General features: G+C 41.5%; 1 protein-coding gene across 2 annotated transcripts in view; it reads left to right on the forward strand.

The window, feature by feature from the left end:
* The window catches only part of ANKH (ANKH inorganic pyrophosphate transport regulator), a 148,118-nt gene that overhangs the window by 63,396 nt on the left and 57,013 nt on the right, over positions 1–27,709 (forward strand). For both annotated transcript variants that reach the window (XM_007065026.4, XM_043540244.1), the window contains exons 3-5: positions 16,473–16,689; positions 25,647–25,765; positions 26,436–26,519. In XM_007065026.4, the coding sequence (XP_007065088.3) occupies positions 16,473–16,689; positions 25,647–25,765; positions 26,436–26,519 (420 nt within the window). The remainder of the gene's footprint in view (positions 1–16,472; positions 16,690–25,646; positions 25,766–26,435; positions 26,520–27,709) is intronic.

Below are 27,709 nucleotides of genomic sequence, written 5' to 3' on the forward strand. Positions count from 1 at the left end.
AAAGGAAAGATTAAGAATCACAATGTTTGGACTGACAAGGTTGTGCCTGGTGTTCTAGAATGGGGGAGTGGGTGTGTAAAATCCTAGTGTGGCTTCTTTAGTGAGTAAGCCTTCTGAAGGCAATCATTTTTACAGGGATTGCTGTGACTTCAAGAAACTTTTCAGTAGCTTAACTATATACCAAGTGAAAAAAACATTTTCTTGTGCATTAAGAGAATCTAATTTCTGGACTTCATGCAATTGGATACTCAGGGAAAAGCTTAGCAAGTTTTAAATAGAGACTAGGCAATTATATGAACAAGAACAGCACCTGCATTAACAGAGAGAAAAGTCAGAAAGAGTCTCAATCCTTATGTTTCAGGGCATAAAGAGATCAGAGTCTTGTGTCAGGAAGAAACTCCCTCGGAGAAACCATATAGGTTCAATTTGCTTGTTTTTGCTCCTTCCATTTAAACATGTGCATTAGGTCCAAATGAGAGGGAGGATAATAGATTAGCTAGACCATTGATATCTTCTGTTACAACAGTGTCTACAGTGCTTCAGTTTGTGCATCACAGATGGAAGTGCTTCCAGTGGAGTTTTGCATCAGGGTTATCAAAAGTCCCAGCAAGAAAGGCAATCACTCCTACAATCCAGAATTGCCCTCAAATTTGATTCAGTCACTTAAGATGATACTAAGGATAAAAAATGGAAAGAGAAACAAGTACAAATGAAAGGATTTTCTTATTACTGTGCATTTTGGTTTGGTTGAAGTTTCCAGAGCTGGAAACACCAATTCTGTGTTTGTACTGGGAACATGGGTGACCTCTATTTCTTGTTTCAGAGCAGTTAAGACATGAGCTAATCTGGCAGCTCGACAGTTGCAGTCACAGTCACTCACACCTAACAAACTGCGCTTTGTGTGTCCGGTGGCATGCTGGAGGGAACAGCTGCTTACATGACCGATCTTAGCCACCACCCCCAACACCCCACAGAACAGCAGATAAAAATCAAAGACCTCAAAAACATTTACTCAACTCAAATTGGGCAAAACAGTGGAACATTAGCAGTGAGTCACAGCTGAGCCAGAGAAAGAAATCCTTTAAGAGCAGGTTAATGATAGCATAAAACTGAGTAATACTACTGCACAAGCTTAAAAGGAATTGCACAGCTGTTATCCTGCATGTTCAGGGACATACAGGCGTGCTACAGATACTATAGAGTCCAGAGAGAATGAACATAGAAGTCTTAATGCATGGAGTTACTCTTGTTCAGTTCACTGTTCTTTTGGCATACAGTTATAGGTTTTAGTGTTGTAGCCTGTTCCCATTTGTTCCCCTTTTGGCAGAGAGTAGTACTGAGAAGAACAGAAGACCAGATTGCTTTGATCTTTTCTTTCTTGGCACAATGCAGCTATATGATAAGTCAGGAATTTTGTATATTCACTCAGGGCGCTCATTATAGCCTATTTATACAGTGACAATTTCTTGCTATTGAATAATAGTAGAATAAATTAATATTTAAAAGCATTTTTTTTAAAATGTTCTTCGGCCTTCATCATGAACATGTACATTACATAGATATAGACTCATTCTCTCTACATATTTTGTCTATCACATACTCACCCACAAAAACTGCTCAGTCAAGTGACTAATGAAACGCCATTTATCATGAATACACTGCAATTTACAAATTACAGCTCTAGCATGAACTTCAACCTGTGAGTTTGTTTGAATAGAAAAACTAATTCTGGCATTTCCCAACTCTTGAGTGATTTATTTTGAACGTTAACATTCTTTTAAGGTAGTTTTAGGAATGTAAAACTTTAATACTTTTAAAGCAAACTGCCTTCCCCCAACAAATTCCATCATCTGAAGCCATATCCCACCACATAAGTCCGAGGGGTTGGCACCCCCGGACCTTTAAGAACAGGTCAAATTATCAGCACAGTTTTCTACCATTTGAGCTAAGGGAGTAACTGGTAGCAGTAGTAGGCTGCTATCCTCCATGGAGTAATCATTAAATAGCCATATGACACATGTTTTGCCAGTAGCTTATATAGTTATTTGCTAGATGGCAGAGCTATGTGGGCAATCAGAAATTCTATTCCTGGCTGAGGAAGGGAGTTTGGGCAGTGGTCAGACAGCACAGATTCAACACATTGCTACACAGACTTTCAGAATATAAATGGTTAAGTTGCAGTGATTTCTACACTTCATTAGTTCATGTACCATCTTCTTAAACACTTGCGATGAAGCGAATGGATCGAACATCAAGCTCATATACCACAGTTGGGAACCCTGGGTTAAGAACTGATCTGCCATTTTAGAGACCTGAAGCCAGATTCTAGACCCCCACTACAGCTCCCGCAGCACAAAGTGAGTGGGAGCGCCACCATTCCAGTGATACCTCCTAAGGGCTCCTCTCACTGCACAGCCTTGTCCTTATTTCTGTGTTAATGGGCGTGCGATAGCTCTGTCATCATGTGCATCGTGACATGCACAACTTCAGAGTGGGAAAGGAACTAAATCGTCTGGCTCACCATCCTGCCACCACGCTGTTGTCCCCTACAGTAAATATCCTAACACTTCCTCCAATCTAGCCTTATATACTTCAAATGAAGTACGGTTTGACCTAAGTGGGTCTATACCTTGGGTTCTTTCAGTCTCCCAGCATGCCGCTGATTGCTTTGGGAGCCAGATTCCCAACTCAGCTGTACAGCTCTACATCTCTCCCTTGCTCCTGATCAGGAATGCAGATTTAGGTTTGTGTGATGCATGCCGAATATCTGAGGGTAGAATGTGACAGCCTCTCTTGACTCTTCATTCTTTGTGGCAGTGGCAAGGATGCTCCATCTTCATTGAATTCAGTGCCAGCACTGCTGGCCTAATTATCCATAAGTCTCCTGGCTGCTACTGTCATCAGGATCAGTACATTTGCTTTTGAAGACAGGTTTTTGTGCAATTCTCCCAGGTTCCCCAGGGTCTGGTGGGATCTGTAAACTCTCTGGAATCATCTGCTATGTTGGATTTAGCCTCTTTCTTTAAACCTCCTACAGCACAAATCTGTCATAAGATTTGGAGGGTGGAAATGAATGGACTACACTAACAGCTAAAGAGAAGCCCTGCTCCTGGTCACAGACTAGCAGGCATTCCAAGTAAGGGGATGAGAGGAATCATGCAAGAGGGTTCATTCTTGCTTTTTATTTGCACTAGTTATGGTGAAGAGGAGAAATTATAAATTATTGATGGTATTCTATTCTTTTGGGCAGTCCCACTGGGCATACTAACCTTTTCCTCAGAGTCATATTTTGTTTATAGAATCATAGCATAGTAGGGCTGGAAGGGACTTCAAGAGGTCATCTAGTCCATCCCCCTGTGCTGCAGCAAGATAAAGTATAGCAGACCATCCCTAACCTGTTTTTAACAACCTCCAACAACAGGGATTCCACGACGTCCTTAGGTAAACTTTATGTAAGCAGCCCGTATAGACAGGTCAGATAAGTCAGCATACCCAAGTTTTTACTAATGGCTTCACAAAATCTGACCTGGGGCTCAAATTTTTGTGCTAGAAGGAAGCAAGAAGAAGAAGTACTTCAGCTGTCACTTCAGAGATATTAGTAACTCTTCTTTCTGTCAGCCTATGATAGTCTGAAGGGTACATGATTTCCACTATATTTCTATTTATTTCTCTCTTGACTGATGAAGTTTGTGGGGAAAAATATCATTTTATATAAAGATACAGGTATCCAAATTACACTCTTTGGCACTTCTTGATATTTTCATATAGTTCATAACAGTAGTGGGAAGCCTGCGGGCTGCATGCGGCCCGTCAGGGTAATCCACTGGCGGGCCACTAGACAGTTTATTTACATTTGCACGGCCGCCCACAGCTCTCAGTGTCCGCAGTTCACCGTTCCTGGCCAATGGGAGCTGCGGGAAGCGGCATGGGTTGCCCACCACTGCTTTATAACCTATATTCTTGTCTGTAAGACTAAGTACTTCTTATTTTTTTATATATAAGTACTACCTCCATTACTTCAGTTGTGAGGGTAGAGCAGTAGCTTTGTCTGCCATCTACTTTGCTTCAGCTCTTTTAGATCATGTTCCTTCCTGCCATTTTAAAAAAGTGTCCTTTTCATTCACGTCTGGCTCAATAGTGACCAAGAGCTGATGCCTTCTGATGGCTATTACTTGGTCTTAGTACAGTAGTTCACAGGGGACCCTACCACAGTTAGAAAGGTAGAGAATTAAATAGCCTCTCTCCCTAAAGGTGGCCATACTTGGCCCGGGTTTAGGCAACAGGAGGAAGCTTGTGCTGCTCTTGCTCATGTTGAGCCTGGTCCTCCTCCTGCTAAAGTCAACAGGAGGGTTTTCTTTTGACTTGGACAGCCTTGTACTGAAGTCTAACACTTATACACAAAGGACCTGATCCAAATTCTGTTCATTTGGTACGGACCATTAGCAACTCTCATACTCCAAGAAAAAAAATATAATGTAATGCCACAAGAAGAATCACATGACTGAAACATTGTCAAAATGTAGACAATTGTGTTTATGTAATCAGAGTGAGTGTTACTGCTTTTTAAATCAATCCCCTATGCTTTTTGTGTGTTGTTGCTATGTATATTTTATATATCACTGAGAGTAAAAGGTATGTTCTGTAGTCTTCTATAAGAAATCTGAAGGCCAACATTTAATTCAGTGTGTTTTTTCAAAGATCTGATCTTTGGGGCAGAGATTGTCATGTGTGTTCATATTGCAGCTGGCACAATGAGCCATGATCCTGATTGGGATCTGACTGCTACTATAATATAATATAAATATAACTAACAATTAATGTTTCATTATGATTCTTATAAGTAAACAATCAGGCTACCTAAGGAAACAACACCAGGAAATTTCCACTGGTGCATAACACAAACATCCCCTGTGGTTAACATATTTTACTAGATGCTGCAGAGTTGGTTTTAAATTAAGACTGATATTCTTGTTGCAAACAAATGCTTTTGAAATGCAAGTAATTTTCAGTACCTTTTTCAGCAACAGAACAGGTGATGACAGAATAGGAGGGATTCCTGCTTTGCTGAGCTGATGATCTCTCTTCTTACCATATGATCTAGCTATATAGGTATTTATCTAACATGTTCATGGTTAGGATACAATACTAGTGGAGATGTAGCTGTACTAGTATCAGAGATTAAGAGTAAAGCAGATCAGTGATACGGCAGTAAATCTGGTCTTATTTTAATAAAAATCAGAGGGCCAGATTTCCTGAAAAACTACCTGCTGTGTGGTGTTCTGGCAATGTAGAGTGTGTCATGGCAGCAGCACAAAGCAAAGCAGCTAGAATGTACTAGTGAATCTGGTACAGAATGTACATGGTGACAAGACTTAGAGTGAAAACTCAGAACAATTATTGGAGAGGGAGAAGGGACTGGAGGGTAGGGAGAGACCGTCCACTCTTTGTTTCCCCAGTTCTTCAACGAAGACTTCTGTTTCCCTCTCATGATTGAGGCTGGAGATGGGGGTGAGGGAGGGCTATTGTCCTTGAGACATACACATGCTTAGCCAACCCACTCAGTTTCAGACTTAGCTTTCGAGGTTTCCTTCAGGTGGCTAAACTGGCAAGACTGATCCAAAAAAACCAAGACACAATTCCAGTTTTCAAAGACTTGAATAAACCTATCAAATATAAGACATAAACAAAAGTAAATAAAACTGGTAACTGTTTTCACTGTTCTCATAACTCCCTGATCATCTTCATCCTGGAGGGCAGAATATGATATAGAGAAGATTGGAATTTGTTGAACAGCCATAGATTCAACTCTGACACAATCATGAGTATTTGAGGTTAACCACACAGTAAATACATCTGAAGGAGTACACTTAAGTTAGAGTACACCAAGTTATTGAAATGTTATGCTTTAATGCTCAGGTGTTTGGATATTTAGAAAAACTGCCTTAAGACTGAGTGCAGAACGTGTTCATCTTGATCATATGATTGTAGGTGAACTCCAGTATAAGATGTATTGCCTAGTTCTGGTAGCTGCTGGGTTCCCTCTGCTCCCTCAGACACTTCTCCCCAAAGCTCCCTATTGGTTTCTAGGGCACTGTCTTTTTGCATGAAAGGCTCTTGTGTTTAGTACATTTTGCTGCAGGTGACACTACACATGCACTGGAGATTTGATGAAGGTTGCACCCAAGTTTCTTGTCAAGCTGAGGAAGCCAGTTAAAGTGACCAGGGTTTTTTTAAGTTTGTAAGGAGACTGTGCCCTACTAGTTGCTCTTTGGCACTGGAGACTTCTGAATGACACTATAAAAACCAAGACCTTGCTGGTTCTGTGTGTATATTAAACACAGCATGGCACTTTTCATAAGAGAAGATGGGGGGGTTGTGTTTGCATGTCCTTGGCCAAAGTTTCACCTCCTCAGCTAATGTCATACTGTGCAAGGGCTTGCTGATTCGCTCCACAATGGACGTAAGAGTATTTCAGTCGTGCTCTGGCTGAAAGATGCTATGTGTGTGTAAATTAGGGTTAATATAGACCCAAAACAAAATATCTCTCTCTTTCTCATTCACTCATACACGGGTTGGACTACAGCCTTGCACTATATTTGTGACATGATATTTTGTATAATGAGCATAGGGTGAAGAGGAGGGTCAGTGAGGAGGGGATTTTCTTACTATTCATTATAAAAAATTTTTAAGGAGAAAAAAAACTGGAAACAAAGTGTGTGTTACCACTTGTGGAGAGGGAGAGTGACAGACTATCATTTTAAAAAAAATAACGAGGAGTCCTTGTGGCATCTTAGAGACTAACAGATTTATTTGGGTATAAGCTTTTGTGGGTTAGAATCCACTTCATCAGATGCATGGAGTGAAAATACAGGAGCAGGGAAATACATGAAAGGACGGGGGTTGCTTTACCAAGTGTGAGGTCAGTCTAACGAGATAAATCAATTATGCATCTGATGAAGTAGGCTCTAACCACAAAAGCTTATGCCCAAATAAATTTGTTAGTCTCTAAGGTGCCACAAGGACTCCTTGTTGTTTTTGCTGATACAGACTAACACGGCTATCATTCATTACCTCCCAATTGCTAAGAATGAAATGGCATAGGAGGAACAGTTATAACTTGCATGTTTTAAAGCACTTGCCAAAAGAGGGTCACTCACTTATTTCAACCAAATATATCTTATACCTACACTGTGTGTGCATTGTCTGGAAAGTAATATCCTCTAGATCAGGGATCAGCAATGTTTGACACGCGGCCCACCATTAGGCCCCCTGGTGGGCTGGGCCGGTTTGTTTACCTGCCGCATCCGCAGGTTCAGCCGATCATGGCTCGCACTGGCCGCGGTTCATTGCTCCAGGCCAATGGAGGCTGCGGGAAGCGGCCGACAGCACGTTCCTCGACCCACGCAGCCCCCATTGGCCTGGAGCGGCAAACCGCGGCCAGGGGAGTCGCAGTCAGCCGAACCTCCGGATGCGGCAAGTAAACTAACTGACCCGGCCCGCCAGGGGGCTTACCCTGGTGGGCCGCGTGCCAAACGTTGCCAATCCCTGCTCTAGATTGTATGAACCAGACGCTTAGCTGGTTCAAGGCAGTATAGCACTACTGATGTCAAAGGACCACCACTGATTTGTGCCAGCTGAGGGTCTTGCCCTAATTAGCTAGTTGTAAAAGAAACCAAAATGCTAATGTCACCCCCACAGTACATCTAATCTTTTAGAAAGGTGATAAAATATTGGGATAGTATTCCTCCATGTGGCCCTCTGTCTGCACAACATGAAATCCAGGTAGTGCACAGTGAGTGATATGCAAGTCCAAGGAGAAGCAGAAGGGAGAGGGGAAAATGCAGCTTTAATAAGCAAACTGTGAATGCAGAATGACACTAATAGTTGCCCTCATGTTTTCTCTACGTTTATGTTATCAGGTGTCCTAGTAGGAACCAAAAAATAGAGGAAGTTTTCCTTATAATTTTACCATTCATGTTTCTATAACTAAACCACTATTGTGGTTTAATGTTGTTTAACATATCTGACTGACAAAAGTGAATGAATTGTTTTAAATCAATATCTCAGTTCTCTTTCAAACCAGTATCTGTCCTGTGTAACTTCACTGATTTCACATATATTTTTTTACATAACATGGATTTTTAAGGCTGGATCAGTGTTGGACATGAATTGGTTGATAGCCTTAATCTCAACCATGTCAACAAAACTCAAGATTGTATAGACAGACCAACATCCATCAGTGCTGCCTGGGATTTAACTTACTTTGGGGGCCAAAGTTAGTTCACTCTGTTTATAATGAGATTAATACAAAGTTACAGTCTCATCAATATAAGCAACTGTTCTGTAAGCAAGGAGTAAAGTGAGTTATCAGCCAAGCCATGGACTAGTTCCAGAGTTATCAGTGTGCAATATATTTTACAGGCCTGAGAATTACATTTATTTTATAAGTAGAAATTTAATACACAACCCATTCAACAAGAGTTGACTGTTCCCTGCAGACTGTTTACTGATGCATTCAGTTCATCAGCAGTTGGTATGATTAGGCTATTGTCTGTCAAAAATCACGTAAATATGAAAAATATAATAGGCCAAGTTCATAGCTCGTATACCTCCATTTAAATGAGTGTTACAAGGGTTAATTCTGCCCGTCTGTCTATTGCCCACTTGAGGGACATGGTACTGTCATTTTCGCAATTAATAGACATTTGACAAAGATGTGTCAGACAGGTAATGTGAAATTATGACATTCTTCTGCTGTCATATGCTATGTGCCATGTATCAGGTACAGATTCATTTTTGGTAAGAGTTATAATAAATAATGGTGTGCCCTTCTATAGCTCCTTCCCTCTGAGCAACTGAAAGTGCTTGACAAATGTTAAGTATGTAAGCTTCAGAATATCCCTGTGAGATACAAGAATCACTTCACCCAACAAAAATACAGCAGCTATTTGAACAGTTCCAACTAACATTAGGCACCCTTTTAGGAAGAACATATCCAATTGATGCTTCAGGGAAAAAATTCAAGTGTAGAGTTTAATTAGTCAAGTTGAAATTTAGCTTGTACCTCAGGGTCAACAACTCTGCAGCTAAAAGGAGTGCCATGGGATCTTAAATTATAAGCGTGAGAGGAACTTGGTTTTATCATTTTTCCAGAAGACAGCAACCCCAACATCACAGTAGCTCCCAATATTGTACTGGGGCAAAGGTTCAGTAATGATGCAGGAGAGAAGAATGTCATCTACTGAATTACCAGCACATCCACCAATGTGATATATGCCATCATGTGCCAGCAATGCCCCTCTGCCATGTACATTGGTCAAACTGGACAGTCTCTACGTAAAAGAATAAATGGACACAAATCAGATGTCAAGAATTATAACATTCATAAACCAGTCGGAGAACACTTCAATCTCTCTGGTCACGCGATTACAGACATGAAAGTTGCTATATTACAACAAAAAAACTTCAAATCCAGACTCCAGCGAGAAACTGTTGAATTGGAATTCATTTGCAAATTGGATACAATTAACTTAGGCTTGAATAGAGACTGGGAGTGGCTAAGTCATTATGCAAGATAACCTATTTCCCCTTCTTTTTTCCTACACCCCCCTCCCCAGACGTTCTTGTTAAACCCTGGATTTGTGCTGGAAATGGCCACCTTGATTATCGTACACATTGTAAGGAGAGTGATCACTTTAGATAAGCTATTACCAGCAGGAGAGTAGGGTGGGAGGAGGTATTTTTTCATGCTTTGTGTGTATATAAAAAGATCTTCTACACTTTCCATAGTATGCATCCGATGAAGTGAGCTGTAGCTCACAAAAGCTTATGCTCAAATAAATTGGTTAGTCTCTAAGGTGCCACAAGTACTCCTTTTCTTTTTGCGAATACAGACTAACACGGCTGTTACTCTGAAACCTGAATTACCAGCACCACTCCCTGAAGCATCTCTGTTTTCCTTGGAGGTGTTCCATCCAAATCTGGCATGAAGAGATTTAAAAAATACACTAATTGACCAGTCATAAGCTAATGGAATAGTAACTGAATGATGCATGATTTGTCAACCCTACAATAAGGGCCTTTGGCCCAGATTTTAGAAGCATTTAGGCATTGCTCCATTCAGGGTGCAACTCCTAACTGACTTTAGAGCCAAATTCTCATTTTTGAAAAATGAGAAGTGCCTAAGTCAGTTTTGAAAATGAGATGTAGGCTCCCAAGTCAGTTAAGCATTACAATGCTGAGCAGAGCAAAGCCTAAATATCTTTGAAAAACTTATGTTTCATCTGACAAATAATGCTGATCTTTTTGGACACAGATTGTAACTTGTTTGGAACAAATATGGAACACAGATGCTGTTTGTTCAGTTTTGTCAATGGTTTTGTGCACACAAAGCATGTACACAAACTGCAGTCAGTGATACAACAAGAAGTGAAGAGTGTTCCTTGGTTTATGACTTTTTGAAAAGGTAATGTAATTGCAGGAAATTAAATTGGAAGATTACCAAGTGCTTCCAGTGTTTGGCACGTCATGGAACCCAGCAAACATTTTTATCTTTCAAATGATGCACAGAATAAGCTCTCCAAGTTTCTGGGTTTTCACATTGATTTAAGGGTATCAAATATGACATGCGATCCACAGGGTTTGAAAGGGGTGATTGAATAGTTTGTCCATCCATCTCTGTAATGTGAAAATGGAAAAAGAAATTGCTGAGGCACATCAGTCAAAATGAGTGGTTTGTCTGGAGGAAGTTACTGAAACTAAGCAGCTAGTAGACAGTTACATTTATTGTAAGTTTTCTAAAGCGGTCTTCCACAGCAAAAACTTTTTCCAGTGCCTTGTTTAGGGACATTACTGTTTCATGTCTAACCTTAGAGGGATTTCATCGTGTCAGCAAGCTGTTCCTCAGTAGGACAACTTAATGGCAACATTCCTCTAACAAAGTAGGGCTCCTTTACGCTACCTGGTGCACAGCGTGTGTAGTGGGGGGAATCCCATAGCAATTCAGGTGTGTTTCCTTAGTTGTAGTTTGTTTCCACAGAAAATGTCTGAGCTCAGTCTTATATGATGGGGGAGCAAAGTCCCACTCTAGAGTCACTCACTCTTGTCCATTCCTAGTTATGTGGTAAATGGACACACAAAGTGATTATGGGCCAAATTCAGTTGACTTCAGAGCTTCATCCAGGGTGAATTTTTTCCCCTATGTGTAATGAGGATTTTTCTGGGTCTGCTAGTTTCTTAGGCCATAGTTTTTCTCAGAGATCATATTCTCGTTGGCATTTTATGGACCCATTTGGCTCAGATTGGATGGCTTTTTCCATCTAGGTAACCACTGACAGGCATGGTTCTCAGCTGAATGCACAGACTCTCAGATAAACTGCCACCCTGTCGGTGATAGATTCATTACCCTCCTGCATAGGCCTTGACAACAAGTAGTAGTCCTAACAGGATGGAAGTGCCTGCTACCATGAATTATGCCTAAAAATATATGCAGCTTTGTTTTCAAGTGACAGGATTAATTTAGGTTGCAGAGTGCCCTGAATGCTTTAGCTATTACTCTGAAAATTAGAACCACCAGACATAGTTTATTGCAAACAAAAGACAATGGGAGGGAAGGGAAGAATAAAAGTCAAATAATGCCCTTCAAAGAATGCAGTAGGCACCCTCTGTTGATTTCTATCTAAAAGTTGGAAATTTACCCTGTTACTAGCAGTGCTGGCAGAGGCATGGAAGGATCTGATTCTTGTTGAAGCGAAAGAAATTACTACCTTTGATAACCAGAACAATATACTTCACAAACATCATTTAAGCCTCCCACCAGCTCTGAAGGAGTATGTGGAAGAAGAGTATACTCACCACAGCTGTGCCTTCTTGTCGTGAGCATGAGAGGAAAGACTTTGTAAGTGAAAGCTTCAAATTCTGCAGAAGTTATTTACTCTCCATGCTCACCAGGGAAGGCTTGTCCCTAGCAGGTAGGATTTTTTCAGGTCATGCCCCAAGTCAGAAAAATTGCACTATAGGTGTGTTGTCAGTAGGCTATCCATATGACCAATAAGTCCTGAACTGCGTTAATCACATCCCATAGGTATCCTCAGTCCATTAAGGAGACCCTACCAGCACCAATGTCTGCTGTTGCCCTGATGGAGTTCAGTGATTAAGGTGCTTGCAAGAGATCTGCTTCATTCTGAGACTGGTTCCAGCTGCACAGCACCATGCCCAGACTCTCTGTCTGGGAAGCTCAGCCCTTAAAGGCATAGGCCCTAATACCACTGTCCCATGTATAAGTGGCCAAGGTACAAGCTTAAAGCTCTGAAACAGTTTTAACATCCTTCCTTTTTTTATGCAGCTATTAGAGGGAATCATACAGGCTAAGGGCTTGACCCTTGTCATGGTGGATGGCTGCCACCAGTTTTTTCTACAGCATTCCTAAGTAGTAAGCAAATTATGTGCACAATGTTATGTACTCCTCCATGCCCAGGATGCCATCTTTTGGGGTTTTATTTACTCTGCAAGATTAGATATAATTTGCACCCATCTCAAGTGCAGCACTTGCATTATGCAGGCCCCAGAAGAAGTTATGTGTAACAGTAGGAGGGAAGATCTTATGCATCTTACGCATGATGGGATAAGGTCATTGTCTGGGAGAAGAAGGACAAAGTAGAGCAAGAAGGCTGAAAAATATGGAACTTCATTTATCCTGTTTAGTGCATAGTGTAGTGCAAGAGACCGTTTTGATGGGCATCAGGTATGGAGAACTTGCGGCAGTTTTATGTCATGCTGGAGACACCGATTTAGTCTTAACATCAGCAAGTGGCAGTGAAGCATCTTACAGAGATTGAAAAGGAAAAAATATTAGAGGCTAAATGCTGCCCTCCAACATACAGAAACAACTTCTGTTGAAGCCAATGGGAGTTGCCTGCTTGTAGGTGCTTCACACGGAACTCTGATGTTGAAATGCTAAGACTTGAACTTAGTTACATTACGATATTCAAATTTAGATATTTTACCTTCAAACAAAGCTCAGTGCCAGGGGTGGTACATAAGTGGTAGACACTACAGTTTTGGAGTCAGGGGAGACTTAAAAGATGTTCCTGATTGGTCAGTTCTTTGTGGACCTCTCAGTATGTTTCATCTGTGACCCATAAGAACTAAATTCTTATGAAATCAAGTCATCATTCCATCCTTTGTGCTTTTTGAGTCTAATCCTGTTTTCACAATTTACTGAATACCTCAGAAAGAAAAGGAGTACTTGTGGCACCTTAGAGACTAACCAATTTATTTGAGCATGAGCTTTCGTGAGCTACAGCTCACTTCATCGGATGCATACTGTGGAAATTGCAGAATATCATTATTATATACACAGACACCATGAAACAATACCTCCTCCCACCCCACTCTCCTGCTGGTAATAGCTTATCTAAAGTGATCATCGAGATGGGCCATTTCCAGCACAAATCCAGGTTTTCTCACCCTCCGCCCCCCCACAGACAAACTCACTCTCTTGCTGGTAATAGCCCATCCAAAGTGACCACTCTCTTCACAATGTGTATGATAATCAAGGTGGGCCATTTCCTGCAGAAATCCAGGTTCTCTCACCCCCCTCCAAAAACCACACACACAAACTCACTCTCCTGCTGGTAATAGCCTATCCAAAGTGACCACTCTCCTTACATCGTGCATGAAAATCAAGGTGGGCCATTTCCAGCACAAATACAGGTTTTCTCACCCCCCCACCCCCATACACACACAAACTCACTCTCCTGCTGGCAATAGCTCATCCAGACTGACCACTCTCCCCACAATGTGCATGACAATCAAGGTGGGCCACTTCCAGCATAAATCCAAGTTTAACCAGAAGGCCGGGGGGGGGGGTAAGGAAAAAACAAGGGGAAATAGGCTACCTTGCATAATGACTTAGCCACTCCCAGTCTCTATTTAAGCCTAAATTAATAGTATCCAATTTGCAAATGAATTCCAATTCAGCAGTTTCTCGCTGGACTCTGGATTTGAAGTTTTTTTTGTTGTAAGATAGCGACCTTCATGTCTCTGATTGTGTGACCAGAGAGATTGAAGTGTTCTCCGACTGGCTTATGAATGTTATAATTCTTGACATCTGATTTGTGTCCGTTTATTCTTTTACGTAGAGACTGTCCAGTTTGCCCAATGTACATGGCAGAGGGGCATTGCTGGCAAATGATGGCATATATCACATTGGTGGATGTGCAGGTGAACGAGCCTCTGATAGTGTGGCTGATGTTATTAGGCCCTGTGATGGTGTCCCCTGAATGGATATGTGGGCACAGTTGGCAACGGGCTTTGTTGCAAGGATAGGTTCCTGGGTTAGTGGTTCTGTTGTGTGGTATGTGGTTGCTGGTGAGTATTCGCTTCAGGTTGGGGGGCTGTCTGTAGGCAAGGACTGGCCTGTCTCCCAAGATTTGTGAGAGAGTTGGGTCATCCTTCAGGATAGGTTGTAGATCCTTAATAATGCGTTGGAGGGGTTTTAGTTGGGGGCTGAAGGTGACGGCTAGTGGCGTTCTGTTATTTTCTTTGTTAGGCCTGTCCTGTCGTAGGTGACTTCTGGGAACTCTTCTGGCTCTATCAATCTGTTTCTTCACTTTCGCAGGTGGGTATTGTAGTTGTAAGAATGCTTGATAGAGATCTTGTAGGTGTTTGTCTCTGTCTGAGGCCTTCTGGTTAAACTTGGATTTATGCTGGAAGTGGCCCACCTTGATTGTCATGCACATTGTGGGGAGAGTGGTCAGTTTGGATGAGCTATTGCCAGCATGAGAGTGAGTTTGTGTGTGGGGGGGGGGGGTGAGAAAACCTGGATTTGTGCTGGAAATGGCCCACCTTGATTTTCATGCACGTTGTAAGGAAAGTGGTCACTTTGGATAGGCTATTACCAGCAGGAGAGTGAGTTTGTGTGTGTGGTTTTTGGAGAGGGGTGAGGGGGTGAGAGAACCTGGATTTCTGCAGGAAATGGCCCACCTTGATTTTCATACACATTGTGAAGAGAGTGGTCACTTTGGATGGGCTATTACCAGCAAGAGAGTGAGTTTGTCTGTGGGGGGGCGGAGGGTGAGAAAACCTGGATTTGTGCTGGAAATGGCCCATCTCGATGATCACTTTAGATAAGCTATTACCAGCAGGAGAGTGGGGTGGGAGGAGGTATTGTTTCATGGTGTCTGTGTATATAATAATGATATTCTGCAATTTCCACAGTATGCATCCGATGAAGTGAGCTGTAGCTCACGAAAGCTCATGCTCAAATAAATTGGTTAGTCTCTAAGGTGCCACAAGTACTCCTTTTCTTTTTGCGAATACAGACTAACACGGCTGTTACTCTGAAACCTGAGTACCTCAGGTGATTGATGGTATGGCAGTGAAGACAAAAACTGTGTCCTATTTAGTCAACACATTTGAAATGTGCTTGCTGTGAGCTTTTCCTGAGTTCTGAGGAAAATGTTATGGCATTTTTCTCTTGGTTCAATTTAGATATGAAGATAATCTGTTAAATTATTTGGAGATTTGAGCAGGAGGACACTTTTTTTTTTCCCCCTCAGTATCTGCAAGGTATTTGCTAGACTATTCAACATAAGAACAACTTGAAATATAGATATTTTGTGTTTCATTTTTATTTTTAATAAGCTGTGAGAATTTTGCTTAATCAAGGGGTGCAGGGTCTCAATCTTATTTTGAAACATGAAATTACATGGGAGGAAGACCAACGTATTTGGCCACATGTACGTTTGGCTATGTTTAATGAAAAACAACACCATTGTGTAGAATCAGGTACCTACTCATGGTCAGCATGACTATAGCACAACTCCTTTTACAGTGAAATGGACTTTAAGCCCCAAGTAATTTCAATGCATGATAATGGACCAGCTGCAGTTCCGGTTTTGTATCTTTGGATATGGGTAAAAATTTCACTCTCCCATGCAAAAGGCAAACCTGGACTACATGTTTCTAAAGTCATACCTAATTCCTCACATGGGACTTTTCGGCCTTCTGCACAGCAGTCAATTTCATATAGTAAAGTTGTTTAAAGTACTGCACTTCAGTATAAGGGGGTTCCATTTGATAACTTTAGAAACAAATTACTAATGTTTTATTTCATGAAACACTTTATGTATTTAAATCCTCTGCAGTTTCTTACTGGCCATTGTAAATTGGAACACTTGGTATCTGTCTCACCGTGCATATGTACAATAGAGCTGTGCAGCACAGTAAATTGAAACCGTACAGAGTGGGAAAAGTTTTTGTATGCACTTTGCCAGTATTTATTTTGATGTTTCAGTCACTTTATATTTCTGCATGCAGGATCCAAAGAATGTCAAGTCAATACAGATCAAAAGAGGTTATGACTTAACTTTTGGTAAACTGTTGGTTTCTATGGAAACAAACTGCATCATATTTTTTTTCCAGACACTGTCTACATTTTGAAGTATTCTTTGTTTTATGTATTTCAACAGGCCTTGAACAGGGGCATAGCAGCTGTTAAGGAAGATGCTGTGGAAATGCTGGCCAGCTATGGGCTGGCCTATTCCCTCATGAAGTTCTTCACAGGTCCAATGAGTGACTTCAAGAATGTGGGTCTGGTGTTTGTGAACAGCAAACGAGACAGGACCAAAGCAGTTTTGTGCATGGTTGTGGCTGGTGTGGTGGCTGCTGTATTTCATACCTTGATAGGTAAGCCTTTCTCACTATTTACTTACTGGTTGACTTTGCTTCCCCATCCCATCCCCTAGAGCTGCTTAACCTGCAGCTCTCCTCACACCTAGAAATGAAAACTTAGGAGGAACTATGAGATTGTCTTGTGGCTGGAGTTCTGTTTAGACTACAAAATTTTACTGTTTTAGAATGGTAGATTCCATCTGTAGTTCTTGCTCGTGCACAAATGCACACCACTACTACCAGTATGTGATTGCTCAACTTACTGCTGGCCTATTTCATCCGTGTTTGGCAGTAGCACAGTTGTCAGGCTGGATCCACGTCATAGCACTGTCATACTGCTATGCAGATGGGATTTGTCTGTGTAAATGGGTTTCACGGTTCTTTTCTGTAGCAGGCCATTCCAATGTGTTATAAGAAATGCTTTTTTTTTTTTCTTTCTTCAATCAGGACTTCTTAGGACCTTTGATAGATACTTACTTTGCCACCCACATCACAATAGGAGCACCTTAGTATCTGTTCCCCCATGCCAGCCATTTCATAATGATAAACTGTGTAGTAAAAAGGATCAGACAGGCTGATATAAAAATAACCAGCATTACCTTCTGTTAGCCATAGTCAAAGCTTCATTGTCCATTTTTGGTGGATAGCTAAGCTCTTGCACCAGCTACTACAGACATCATGTCTTGCAAAACCCAGGAGCCACTGGCAAGCAAGACCAGGACCCTGACTGCACTATTGATCAGGGAGAATATACAAATAAACCTGGAGTTGGCTAGGAAGAAGTTAACAGTATTTGCAGATTTCTGCAAGACCCACCAAATGTGATACTGAACTGAGTATCAACCAGTATGATGGAATATTCAAGGCCATGAAGGGTTAGTATCAGAGAACATTAGACCACAACCAAGAGTCTAGCAGAAATTGGACCTCATGTACCTTTAAGAGCTGTACCAGGCCTGGTGCCCTCAGACAACCTCCAACCCACTTCACAGAATGGAGACTGATGTAGCCCTTGTAACAAGGAAAATGATGAGGAGGAGACTGACCAGGAGGAAGAAAGTAAAGTCCCTGTAACAGGTATAGTGTTTGGTATTCCTTATATCTCTGTGCTGTCTGAGGGGAGGGATGGGGAAGGAATGCAGGGAGTGTGAATGGACTTGGGCACCCATGTGGGGGACTGCTGCTCTCTGGGAACTAGGCAGGTATTTGGTGGCAATATTTATCGCTGGATGTGGAGCTACAGAGGGTGGCCTGCACATGGGACCCATTGTTCATTGTCAGGCTGTCAGTTTCTCAACCACCACACACCCTGCAAGTCATCACACAGGCCCTGCCCTTGTACTTACTGTACTTGCATAAGAGCCTTATGGAAGAACAGATGTCCACTGATGTTATCTCCTGGCTTGGTGCCACCTTTTAATCATTCTTAGCAGCCCTATAACCCTTTAAACACACAGAAACAGGCACCCAGTGTTAAAGCACCTCGTGTTAAGACCATAGCCCCACATGTTAATTAAAAGGCTAATTTTACCCTTTGTTGTTGTTATGACAGTATGTAGGCAATGTGCTCATTGTCTGCAGTAGCCCTTTGCCAAGGTCAACCTGTCACTAATTTAACAAGTTAAACCATCAATAAAATTAATTCATTGATCTCCCTGACATCCACAGGCCACCTCAATGTATGCGGGTGGCTCAGGATTTTGTACTGAAGATTATAAGCAGTCAGTGTTGTAAATCCGTATTCATTTGCAAGATCTGCCATAAGATTTCTTGATTTGGATCTTTCCCCAGCCTTGATATGGTCTTTCAGTTGCCCACCTTGTCCAGTTTGTGTACCAGATTGAACAGAGGGCAGTTTTACCAGCCGGGAAGAGTTCATTTTTCTGATCCATCTCATTTTAGTTTTAAGCCATATGGGTTCCTGCTGACTCACAGTATATGAGCCAGATTTCCAAGCTGAAGGCTATAGATTGATTGCTTCTTAGGTATGTGGGGCTTTTGGTCAGAGATGGCTGTGGGTAGTCATTCCTGAACATGCTGGTTGAGTTACCCTAGGTTTGTTGAACTACAGAGCACTGCTGTGGTCTGAACCTCTTACGCCCAATGTTTCCATTTTATGAAGAGAAAAAAAAGTCTGTCTGTATGTCAGACCTTAAAGTCCTGAGTGAAGGGGCTTCACTCAATCTTCCAACTGTTCATGGTGGCAAAATGTAAAATATTTTGTAATATTTTAACATGCGTATGCCTGAAAATATGTGAGGACCACCACTGAGAGTGGAGGAGGACCCAAGACAATGGCATTAGTCAGATTCCCAGCACTAAATGACTATGTGATGCTGCCAAGTTCCTTTTGAATATGTTTTAAAACCTGCTTATCCCTTTGTGACCCACAGATGTACAACCTCCGGAGTGGTGGGGGGAAGAACAGGAGGAGAAGGAGGAACCAAGTGACAGTCTGGCAGCTGGTCTTCAGCAGCTGTGAGATTGTCACATACCTCTTCCAGGAAGCAAAAGGCCCAGGGTATTGATGCTTAAGAAATTAAAAAAATATCTCTAGACTGCAGTGAGATTCTTTGATGTAGTCTTTAGGTGAAGAACAAGGGAGGATGACATGTTAGTCCTTCATGGAGTGTGAGACTCAACCATGGAAGAGCAAAATACCCAAGGGAACAAGAGAAGAGTCTTGTTCTTGGCTGAAAAGAGTCAGAGGGAAGAAGACAACAAGTGGCTGTGGAGGAGGAAATGCCCAGTGGCAGCTATGATTGAGTCTACCAGCAACACTCAGGCAGAACTGATGAAGAGCAACCCCCACTCCTTTACAATGCCAAACCAGACTGCTTCAACCCCATGACTCATACTTGCTTCTCCACCAGGATCTCCTTTCTAGCCCTTCATATTAGCCACAGGAATCCTCTATGTCTAACTGAGCCAAACAATCCAGACTCATGTCTGCAAGCTGTGTGTATCTTGTATTTACACCTCCCACCCCCCCAGTCACCATAGTATGAGAGCCTCACCAACAATTTTCATAACACACCCTGGGCAAGTAATATGAGGAATTGAGAAAGTTAGTGACTTGGCCAGGATCACCAAGGAAAATGATGTCAGAGGTGGGAATTGAAACCACATTTCCTTCCCACTTAAAGTCCCAGTCCAGTGCCTTAGCCACAAAACCATCCTTCCACTGGCCATTTCAGTTTAGAGCTAGACATTGAAATGTGTGCTTTGTTCCTTATCCTGTGATGTTTTGGGGTCAGCTGCCACCACCAGTTAATTGAAGTATAACTTTGTGGGAAGTCTGTTACATCTCCGGGCATAAACAAGCTGTGACTTACTTCTGAGTATTTTGTAGGAGTAGCATTGGGAAGGAACAGTGTGCTGTGAGGGAAGGAATATAATATAGCAGAGATCTCATTTATTGCATGCATACAAAAATTTGCTACATCTTACCAATATTAAACTTGTCAGAGAAGGGGATTCATTTATATTACAATTCTCCATTTTATCGGATGTTTGGCAGCTGTTCTGTACTAACTGGGACCTGTTTAATACTAGCCCCAGGATCGGTCATTCTGCATCTTTCTCTTTGCTGTAGACACAATAGCACAATTCATCACTTATCAGTAGAGCTCTGCAAATCTGCGGATATCCATGTTTGCGGATTGGATGCCGATACAAATTTTGTATCCATGCAGGGCTCTACGTATCAGGTTTCCTGTTTTGGCCCTGGCTGCCATTTAATTCACCCTTTCTCAGCAGGAGTTTCAAGATGCTGGAATAACACTCTGGCCATTTCTTTTCAATTGAATATATATGTTACATTCGCCATTGCTGAAGTTCTAGGAATGATGGAAACCAGCAGTAGCTTTGGAGGTGCAGCTAAAGTCATAGTCCCTGTGACTAAGTAAACACCTCTACATCCCCTTCCTCTTGAAAATGTACACTACCACCATTTTGCTCCTGGTGAGGCAGTAGATGAAGTGTCACTTGTCAGCTCCAGCACAAAGCAGTTGGAACTTCAGCAGCCAGGCTAACAGATGGCAGGCTGAATCCAGTAGAAGCTCATAGCAATGCTATTCGTTTTCCACTGTGATTGCAGAAACGGGCCCCTATCTTGTAAGCACCTGCACAGGTGAGTGGCTTTACATTTGTTAATAGTTCCCCTGGTCTCCATGGGACTAATCACATGCATAGTGACTCATGCATGAAGGATCAAGGGCCTGGTTTCCAGCTAACATGGTCAATAGTTGTTCGTGCCAGAAAATATAGTGTGTGAATGAAGGTTAACTGCGCCATTTTTCTGGTGAGTCAAGTTCTAAACATGCCCACCTGACTAGCTGATACCAAATGTTCTGCCACTTGTAGCACAGAGGAGACTGGAACACTGACCTGACCGTGAGTCAGGTTATCCAGGTTCTTCTGATCTTAGTTTTCATAGACTTCTGGTGGGATTCTTGTTCTAATCACCTAGCCTATCATTAAAGGAATCATCATCTGTGCCTACTTTGCAGGGGGTGATAAGACAGAACTCCTTAAAAAGGATATAATGCATTGACATCCTGAGATGGATGTTGCTGTAGCAGTAGCTAACATTAACAATTTACATTTCTGCTAATTAACTTAGTCATTTTCTCCTCAACAACATAGTCACAGAGCAGAGAAGGAATGGAGTGAGCCCAGACTCAAATTTGGTGTATTTTTTGGCCAGTTAAAACTAATCTTACTTTAAAATTGGAACAGCTATATTTGGAGTGTTGTGAGGCATTAAGCTGTCTGAGAAATTGTCATAAACATACAGGTAAGGGTAGCATAAAATCCCTCCTTTACCTGTAAGGGGTTAAGACGCTCAAATAACCTGGTTGGCGCCTGACGAAAAGGACCAATAAGAAAAGAAGATACTTTCAAATCTGGGTGTGGGGGAGGTTTTGTTTGTGCTCTTTGTTGTGCTCTGTCGGGACAGAGAGAGGGACCAGGCAGGAAAAAAACATCTCCTAAAACCCTACCTGAAATAAGCATCTAAGATTACAAAAATTGTAAGTAAAGCAAGGAAATGCGTTAGATTATCTTTTGTTTTAGCTTGTGAATTTTCCCTATGCTAAGAGGGAGGTTTATTCCTGTTTTTGGAACTTTGAAGTTGAGCCTAGAGGGGAATCTTCTGTGTTTTAAATCTTTTTATTACCCTGTAAAATTACCTTCCATCCTGATTTTACAGAGGTGCTTCTTTTACCGTTTTCTTTATTATAAAGTTCTTCTTTTAAGAACCTGATTGATTTTAGTGTGCTAAAGATAAAGGGTCTGGTCTGTACTTTTATTAAAGGCAAATGGTTAGTATATTATTCTCAAGCCTCTCCAGGAAAGGGTGTGAAGGGGTTTGGGGGAATATTTTGCAGAAATGGAGACTCCAAGTGGCCCTTTTCCCTGGATGTTTGTCTGAATCACTTGGTGGTGGCAGCAATACCGTCCAAGGACAAAGAAAGGATTTGTGCCCTGGGGAAGTTTTAACCTAAGCTGGTAGAAATAAGCTTAGGGGGTCTTTCATGCAGGTCCCCACATCTGTATCCCCAAGTTCAGAGTTGGGAGGGAACCCTGACAGAAATCCTCAGGCATTTCCAGATTTTGAAGAGTAATAAGTAAGTAAGTAATACAGTGTTCCAACTTTGTGACACATCTACCTGATGACAAGAAGCACAGTTTTTCATTTCACGAGTCTACAAGAACAGTTTATTTTTAAAATTGACATCAAAGTAGGAAGATGGACTATATCCAGAGAATTCATCAATTAATCCAAAGCCACCGGTGATATTTTTCCAATAGAGCTAATATTTACATGTGTGGCTTTGTCTGAACATCAATGATAGCACCTCCTGGAAGGGTTCTTTTTGTTTCCTTCATGAAACAAGAGCATCATGCAGGATAGTGGATGACCCCAGAACGACTAACAGTGGTGCCATTTATTTAAGACTCTGCTGTCATTAATACAGTTTATGTATGGGTCAGCCAAGCTCCAAGAGCGTATTCAGTTGTGCATTTGTTTCAGGGATGTCAAGTGTGTGGGCTATTGGTTGGAGTTTTATAGAAGCAACCATAGGGAAGATGTTCCATTTATATGCATGATATTCCACTAGTCAGATAAATCCAATAGTGGAAAATGCCTATCCTTATGACTCTGAACAGACTCATATAAGAAAGAGCCAAGCTAGAGTTTTTACTTAAAGGCAAGCAGCAAGACCAAACTGTAGACATATGAAAGTGAATCTTGAGAAATTGTATGAGTTATCACAGGAGAACAAAACAGGCTGCTGTATTATTAATTTTTATATTGTTCTTTATAAGTTCAGCTGGCTTGCCAAGGTTACGTTCTAATTCATCAGAGATTGCTTTATTCACATTTGAGAGAGACATGCCTGAATACTTATCAGTAAATCTTAGCCGAGAGCAGCCTGCTTATCCTCTAAGGATGAAAACTGCTTTTTAGCAACATCACCAAAAGTGTGTGTCACCTTTCACTTACATGTGGAAATCAGGTTAACTGTTTTAAAGCTAATGTTAAGCTTAGCTGTTATGATTTCAACAGCATCAAAAATTCAGTAGGTTTTTGTCTAACATCAAGGGATTTCAGTGCTTGTAAAACATGCCAGATTGAGAGCCCTGGAGAGTGAAGCACTGTGTCCAGGGAATAGGTCCTTTTTGGGCAGAAGCTGTACAAGCCTCTCCATAGTGCCAATGTTCTCCAACCATGTGTTGGAGAGAACATTTCCAGGAGTCAGGCTGGTTCCGTCTCCATGCTCATCCAGTCCTTGGCCACTAAGCGAGGTTTCTGTGACAGTGTGCTTTTTTTTTAATCCCTATATCTTTCAGAGCCAAAAAGGTTGCTGTACTGCCTGCTTTTATGGAGGTGGGAGGGGGGGAAGAGAGGGCTGAGAAAACAGAGAGCATCTCTGATGAATGCTCTCTCCATTCTCAGTTGCTCATGGAAGCCCCTCTACAAGAAGTGGGTTTACAGGACACAAAGGGTGAAAAGGGCAGGAAGGGACAGGGTCAAGAGGATATTTGTCCCTGTAAGGAACTTAACACCCTGTAGCTCCTGCAAGAGTTTTAGCTGTCTTACTACATGGTTTTAATCCACAGAGTTGAGGCACAGGTGTGGATGGAACCTAACACAGGCCTCACAGAATCTGAGCGTAATGAAATCTGTTCTTCACGTCTCGTCCAAAGTTGCACAAGCTCATTCAAGTCAGTTTTTATTTTAGGGAACAGACATGAGGTGCTGCTCTGCAATGAAAGCAACAGCGTTCAAAGAAATTGTAAAAATGTGTAGGTAGCACACACTATTTACAAAGTATTGAGTGAAAAGTTAAGTGGACACATAGATATTTGTTTTTTAAAAATAGCCACAGCTGGTATCAGTTGATATGTGAAAATTATTGCAAAATGAATATTTTAAGAAAAGGAACTGAGGCGACTGCCAGGACTCAGGAAGTAAGGTTAGAGTTCTATTTTACAGAATGGTTTCCTGATACTATTCAAAAGGCAATTAAGCTGATTGTTTGGGAGTGACACTAAGTACAGCTTGGAGATTACTAGGGTGATCTTACAGACTGCAAGCCTGGCCATAATATAGATAGCAGAAATTTAGTAAGGACTAGAAAACCAGTATAAAATGGAGGTTTTATTTGTTTATCTTGCTTTGTGTTTTCCCAGCCTTCTGGTAGAGATATGTTGCCCCCCATTCCTGTTTCTATCATTAGATCTAGTTGTCATTACTTGCCCATCGTTTTAGAAGAGCGTTATAATGAGCAATAAACCTTTCTTTGAATCCCCTAACCTTGTGACTGTGTTATCATTCAGTAATTGCAAAACAGTGCTGGACTCAGTTCCTCTGACTGGCCTCAAACATTGTTCTATATTATATATAACACTGGTGCCTTAAGCCCTTCAGCAAAACTGAGGTTTTGTGGCAGTGTAAGCAAATTCCCTACCTTCTTGAGTAACCTGCCAGTTCCATTAAGATAGCTGGTTTTAGGCTAGAACAAAGCTGGATGGGACCACCAGTATTAACACACATGGATCGGATAATATAAGCAAATGTATAAAGTATGTGACATGTGCTAAGTATCTATGTATATCTTTTGTAATATAGTGAAGTGTGTGCAAACAAAATTGCAATAATAGCATGACTTGTCAACTTTAATGTTCTTTTAACAGTTTTTTAAAAATGAAAGGTTATACATCTTTATAGTGGTTTTTAATAGTTATTGGGATTTATTTTTCTTTCCCCACCTGTAATGTCAGGATCTAGTACTGAGGGTCCAGCTATATTGGCCTTATATGAAAAGGAAGTTGTCACATTCCTCTAAAATTGTGAAATTCAAAGCCACTTTAACTAACTTCTTAAAAATAGCTTTTACCTAAGGATGAACCAGGACTAGAAACAAGTGCATTGCCCACTGAAAAGTAGGAATTGCACAGTTTCCAGTAGCACAGATAATCCATTTCTAGCCTTGTGATATATTAGCCCTTAAACCATGGAAGGAAAGTGGCAGCCACCTGAGGCTGCCCCAGAGGTTTTGCAATGTTAGAACAAGTGCCAGTAGAAATGATTATCAGACAAGGTGAACGGGAAGCCATCACATGGTCATAAATGCAGTTTGTTGCATGCTTTTATAACTTATCATGTGATTTCACTGTTTTGTACATGTTTTACAGGTAATATTATCGGTGTTATATGATACTATGTGTTTTATAAACTTTTAAGAATACTTATAAGCTTATTCTCTAATATGTACCTGCAAAATACATTGAAAGGCTGTATTCGTAAGACACTACAAAAATCCCTGATTAGGAAGAGAAGGTGGGATTTTCAGAAGTGCCTAGAGCTTAGATGCCTAACACACACAGGTGCTTTTGAACATCCCAGCCAGAATCTGTCAGTTTAACCAAATTATTTTTTTGCTATTCTTTTATTTCTGCAGCATATAGCGATTTGGGGTATTACATTATTAACAAGCTGCACCATGTGGATGAATCAGTGGGAAGTAAAACTAGAAGGGCCTTCCTTTATCTTGCTGCCTTCCCTTTTATGGATGCCATGGTGAGTGTCTGGCTCAGAACTGAATTTTAATTGTCACTTCTCTCTGATGTTCCCAGCTTATAGAACCCAACTATTTGACAGGTATTTGGAGGTGCATTAAAGGAGAGCTTGCCCACGCAAATAATTCCTCTGCTCTGTTAAAGATTTTGCAGATTATGCTACTGATATATACCTGCACCTCAGTCACTTTCTCCAAATAACTAAGTATGAAAAGTGGCATCGGTGAGTTACTTTTTAAAGGCAGGATTTTGTTGCAATATTCAGTATACCCATTGACCAATGAGATCAGAGCTACATTTTATACACAGTGAAAGCGGGTGAATAAAAAGAAAACCTATTACTTGGATTTGTTAGAACTCTAACTCCACCCCCACACCAGGAATAAAGACTGCTTTTCATTACTGTATTCGCATCTCAGCAGCTACTGTACAGTCATTTAAACTGATCCTCGCTCTCAGCCCTGGCAAAGAGTTAAAAGCTACAGTGTCTTCTCTGGGTTATTGGCCTAGATTTGTTCAGATTCACATGGGAGGCTGACTCAGATGTAGGAAAGAGTTTCATAAATGGTTTGTGTAAAGTTTAGCTGTAAGAAAGTAGCCAGGGTCTAAACCTGAACCTAATAGATGTATCCATGTTAGTCATTTTCTAAACAAAGTTCTGTGCTTTACAGGCTTGGACCCATGCTGGCATTCTGTTGAAACACAAACACAGTTTCCTTGTGGGATGTGCCTCCATCTCAGATGTCATAGCTCAGGTAATGACTCATCTCAACAACAGTTGTGCCTGCTGCACTATGGGCCAGATCATGGCCCACGATATGGAGCTCTATAGCTGTTCTAAACAAGCATTTGAGGTTTCCCCCAGCATGTCAGATCTTCTCACTGGCTTACAACCTGCTTTACGCCTTCCTCCCAGCATGCTGGCAGAGGTGGGGTTGTACCTGGAGCGTGCTGTACTTTGGCAGTCCACACTGCATAGAGGCCCCTTGGTGGCAGTTGTAGCTGAGGCTGCTCTCGCTTCCACACAAGTCAGGTATCCCCAGGAATGGGGAACCAGGATAGCTTGGTTTAATGCAACGTCCCACTGCAGCTATGCCCTTCCTGAAAGGACAGGAGTTCAGTGAAACACAATGGCTACCACGTGTTCCAGGATTAAGTACCTTTATACAAATGTAAGTAAAGATTTTAAGCTCTTTGGGGGAGGGACTGTCTTTTACCATATTTTGTAAAGCACCTAGCATAATAGGGCTGAAATCCTGAGTGGGGCCTCTAGACTATATGACAATAGAAATACATATTTGATTCCTCAGTTTTCCCTTCATCCCTCAGCTATGCACTTGTTGATTAACTTGGTGAAATTCCAGCCATACTGCAATAACATATGCTGTCTCCCAAGCGTGAGGACAGCTCAGCAAGCAATATTCTTGTTAAAGGCCCTGAATGTTTCATGTTGAAAACTGCAGTCAGAACTTAGCTGAACCATTTTGGTGCTGCAGTGCATTATTAGGAAGGGTCCTGCATTGTTTCAACTTCCATTACCTGAGTGATGTGTTAAACATATGTCCCCTTCATTCTGCACTTTACTAGACATCCATTGTGGAAAGTCATTTAAATTCATGTTTGATATCAAGTACCAATATTGCAGTTCTCATTTTTAAAGCACTTAAACTTTTACACAAATTTAGCTTCACAGCACCAGGTACCTAGGCCAGTCCTTGTCATCCTCATTTAGTGGTGAGGGAAGTGAAGGCAGAGACGGATCATGTGACTCGTGCAAGGTCAGAGGGAATCAGAATTCAAGAGCTCTGGGCTCCGACTCCTTCATTCTGTTCTCTAGGTCACCTTCCCTCTATTAAGTAAAAACAATCATATGTTGAAGGGTTAAACCTTGTGGTCTGTTACCCTATGATAGATACTCATTTTTGCACTGTATACCACGTAGAGC

This window comes from Chelonia mydas, chromosome 2 (genome assembly GCF_015237465.2).
Source record: "Chelonia mydas isolate rCheMyd1 chromosome 2, rCheMyd1.pri.v2, whole genome shotgun sequence".
NCBI classification, from domain to species: domain Eukaryota; kingdom Metazoa; phylum Chordata; order Testudines; family Cheloniidae; genus Chelonia; species Chelonia mydas.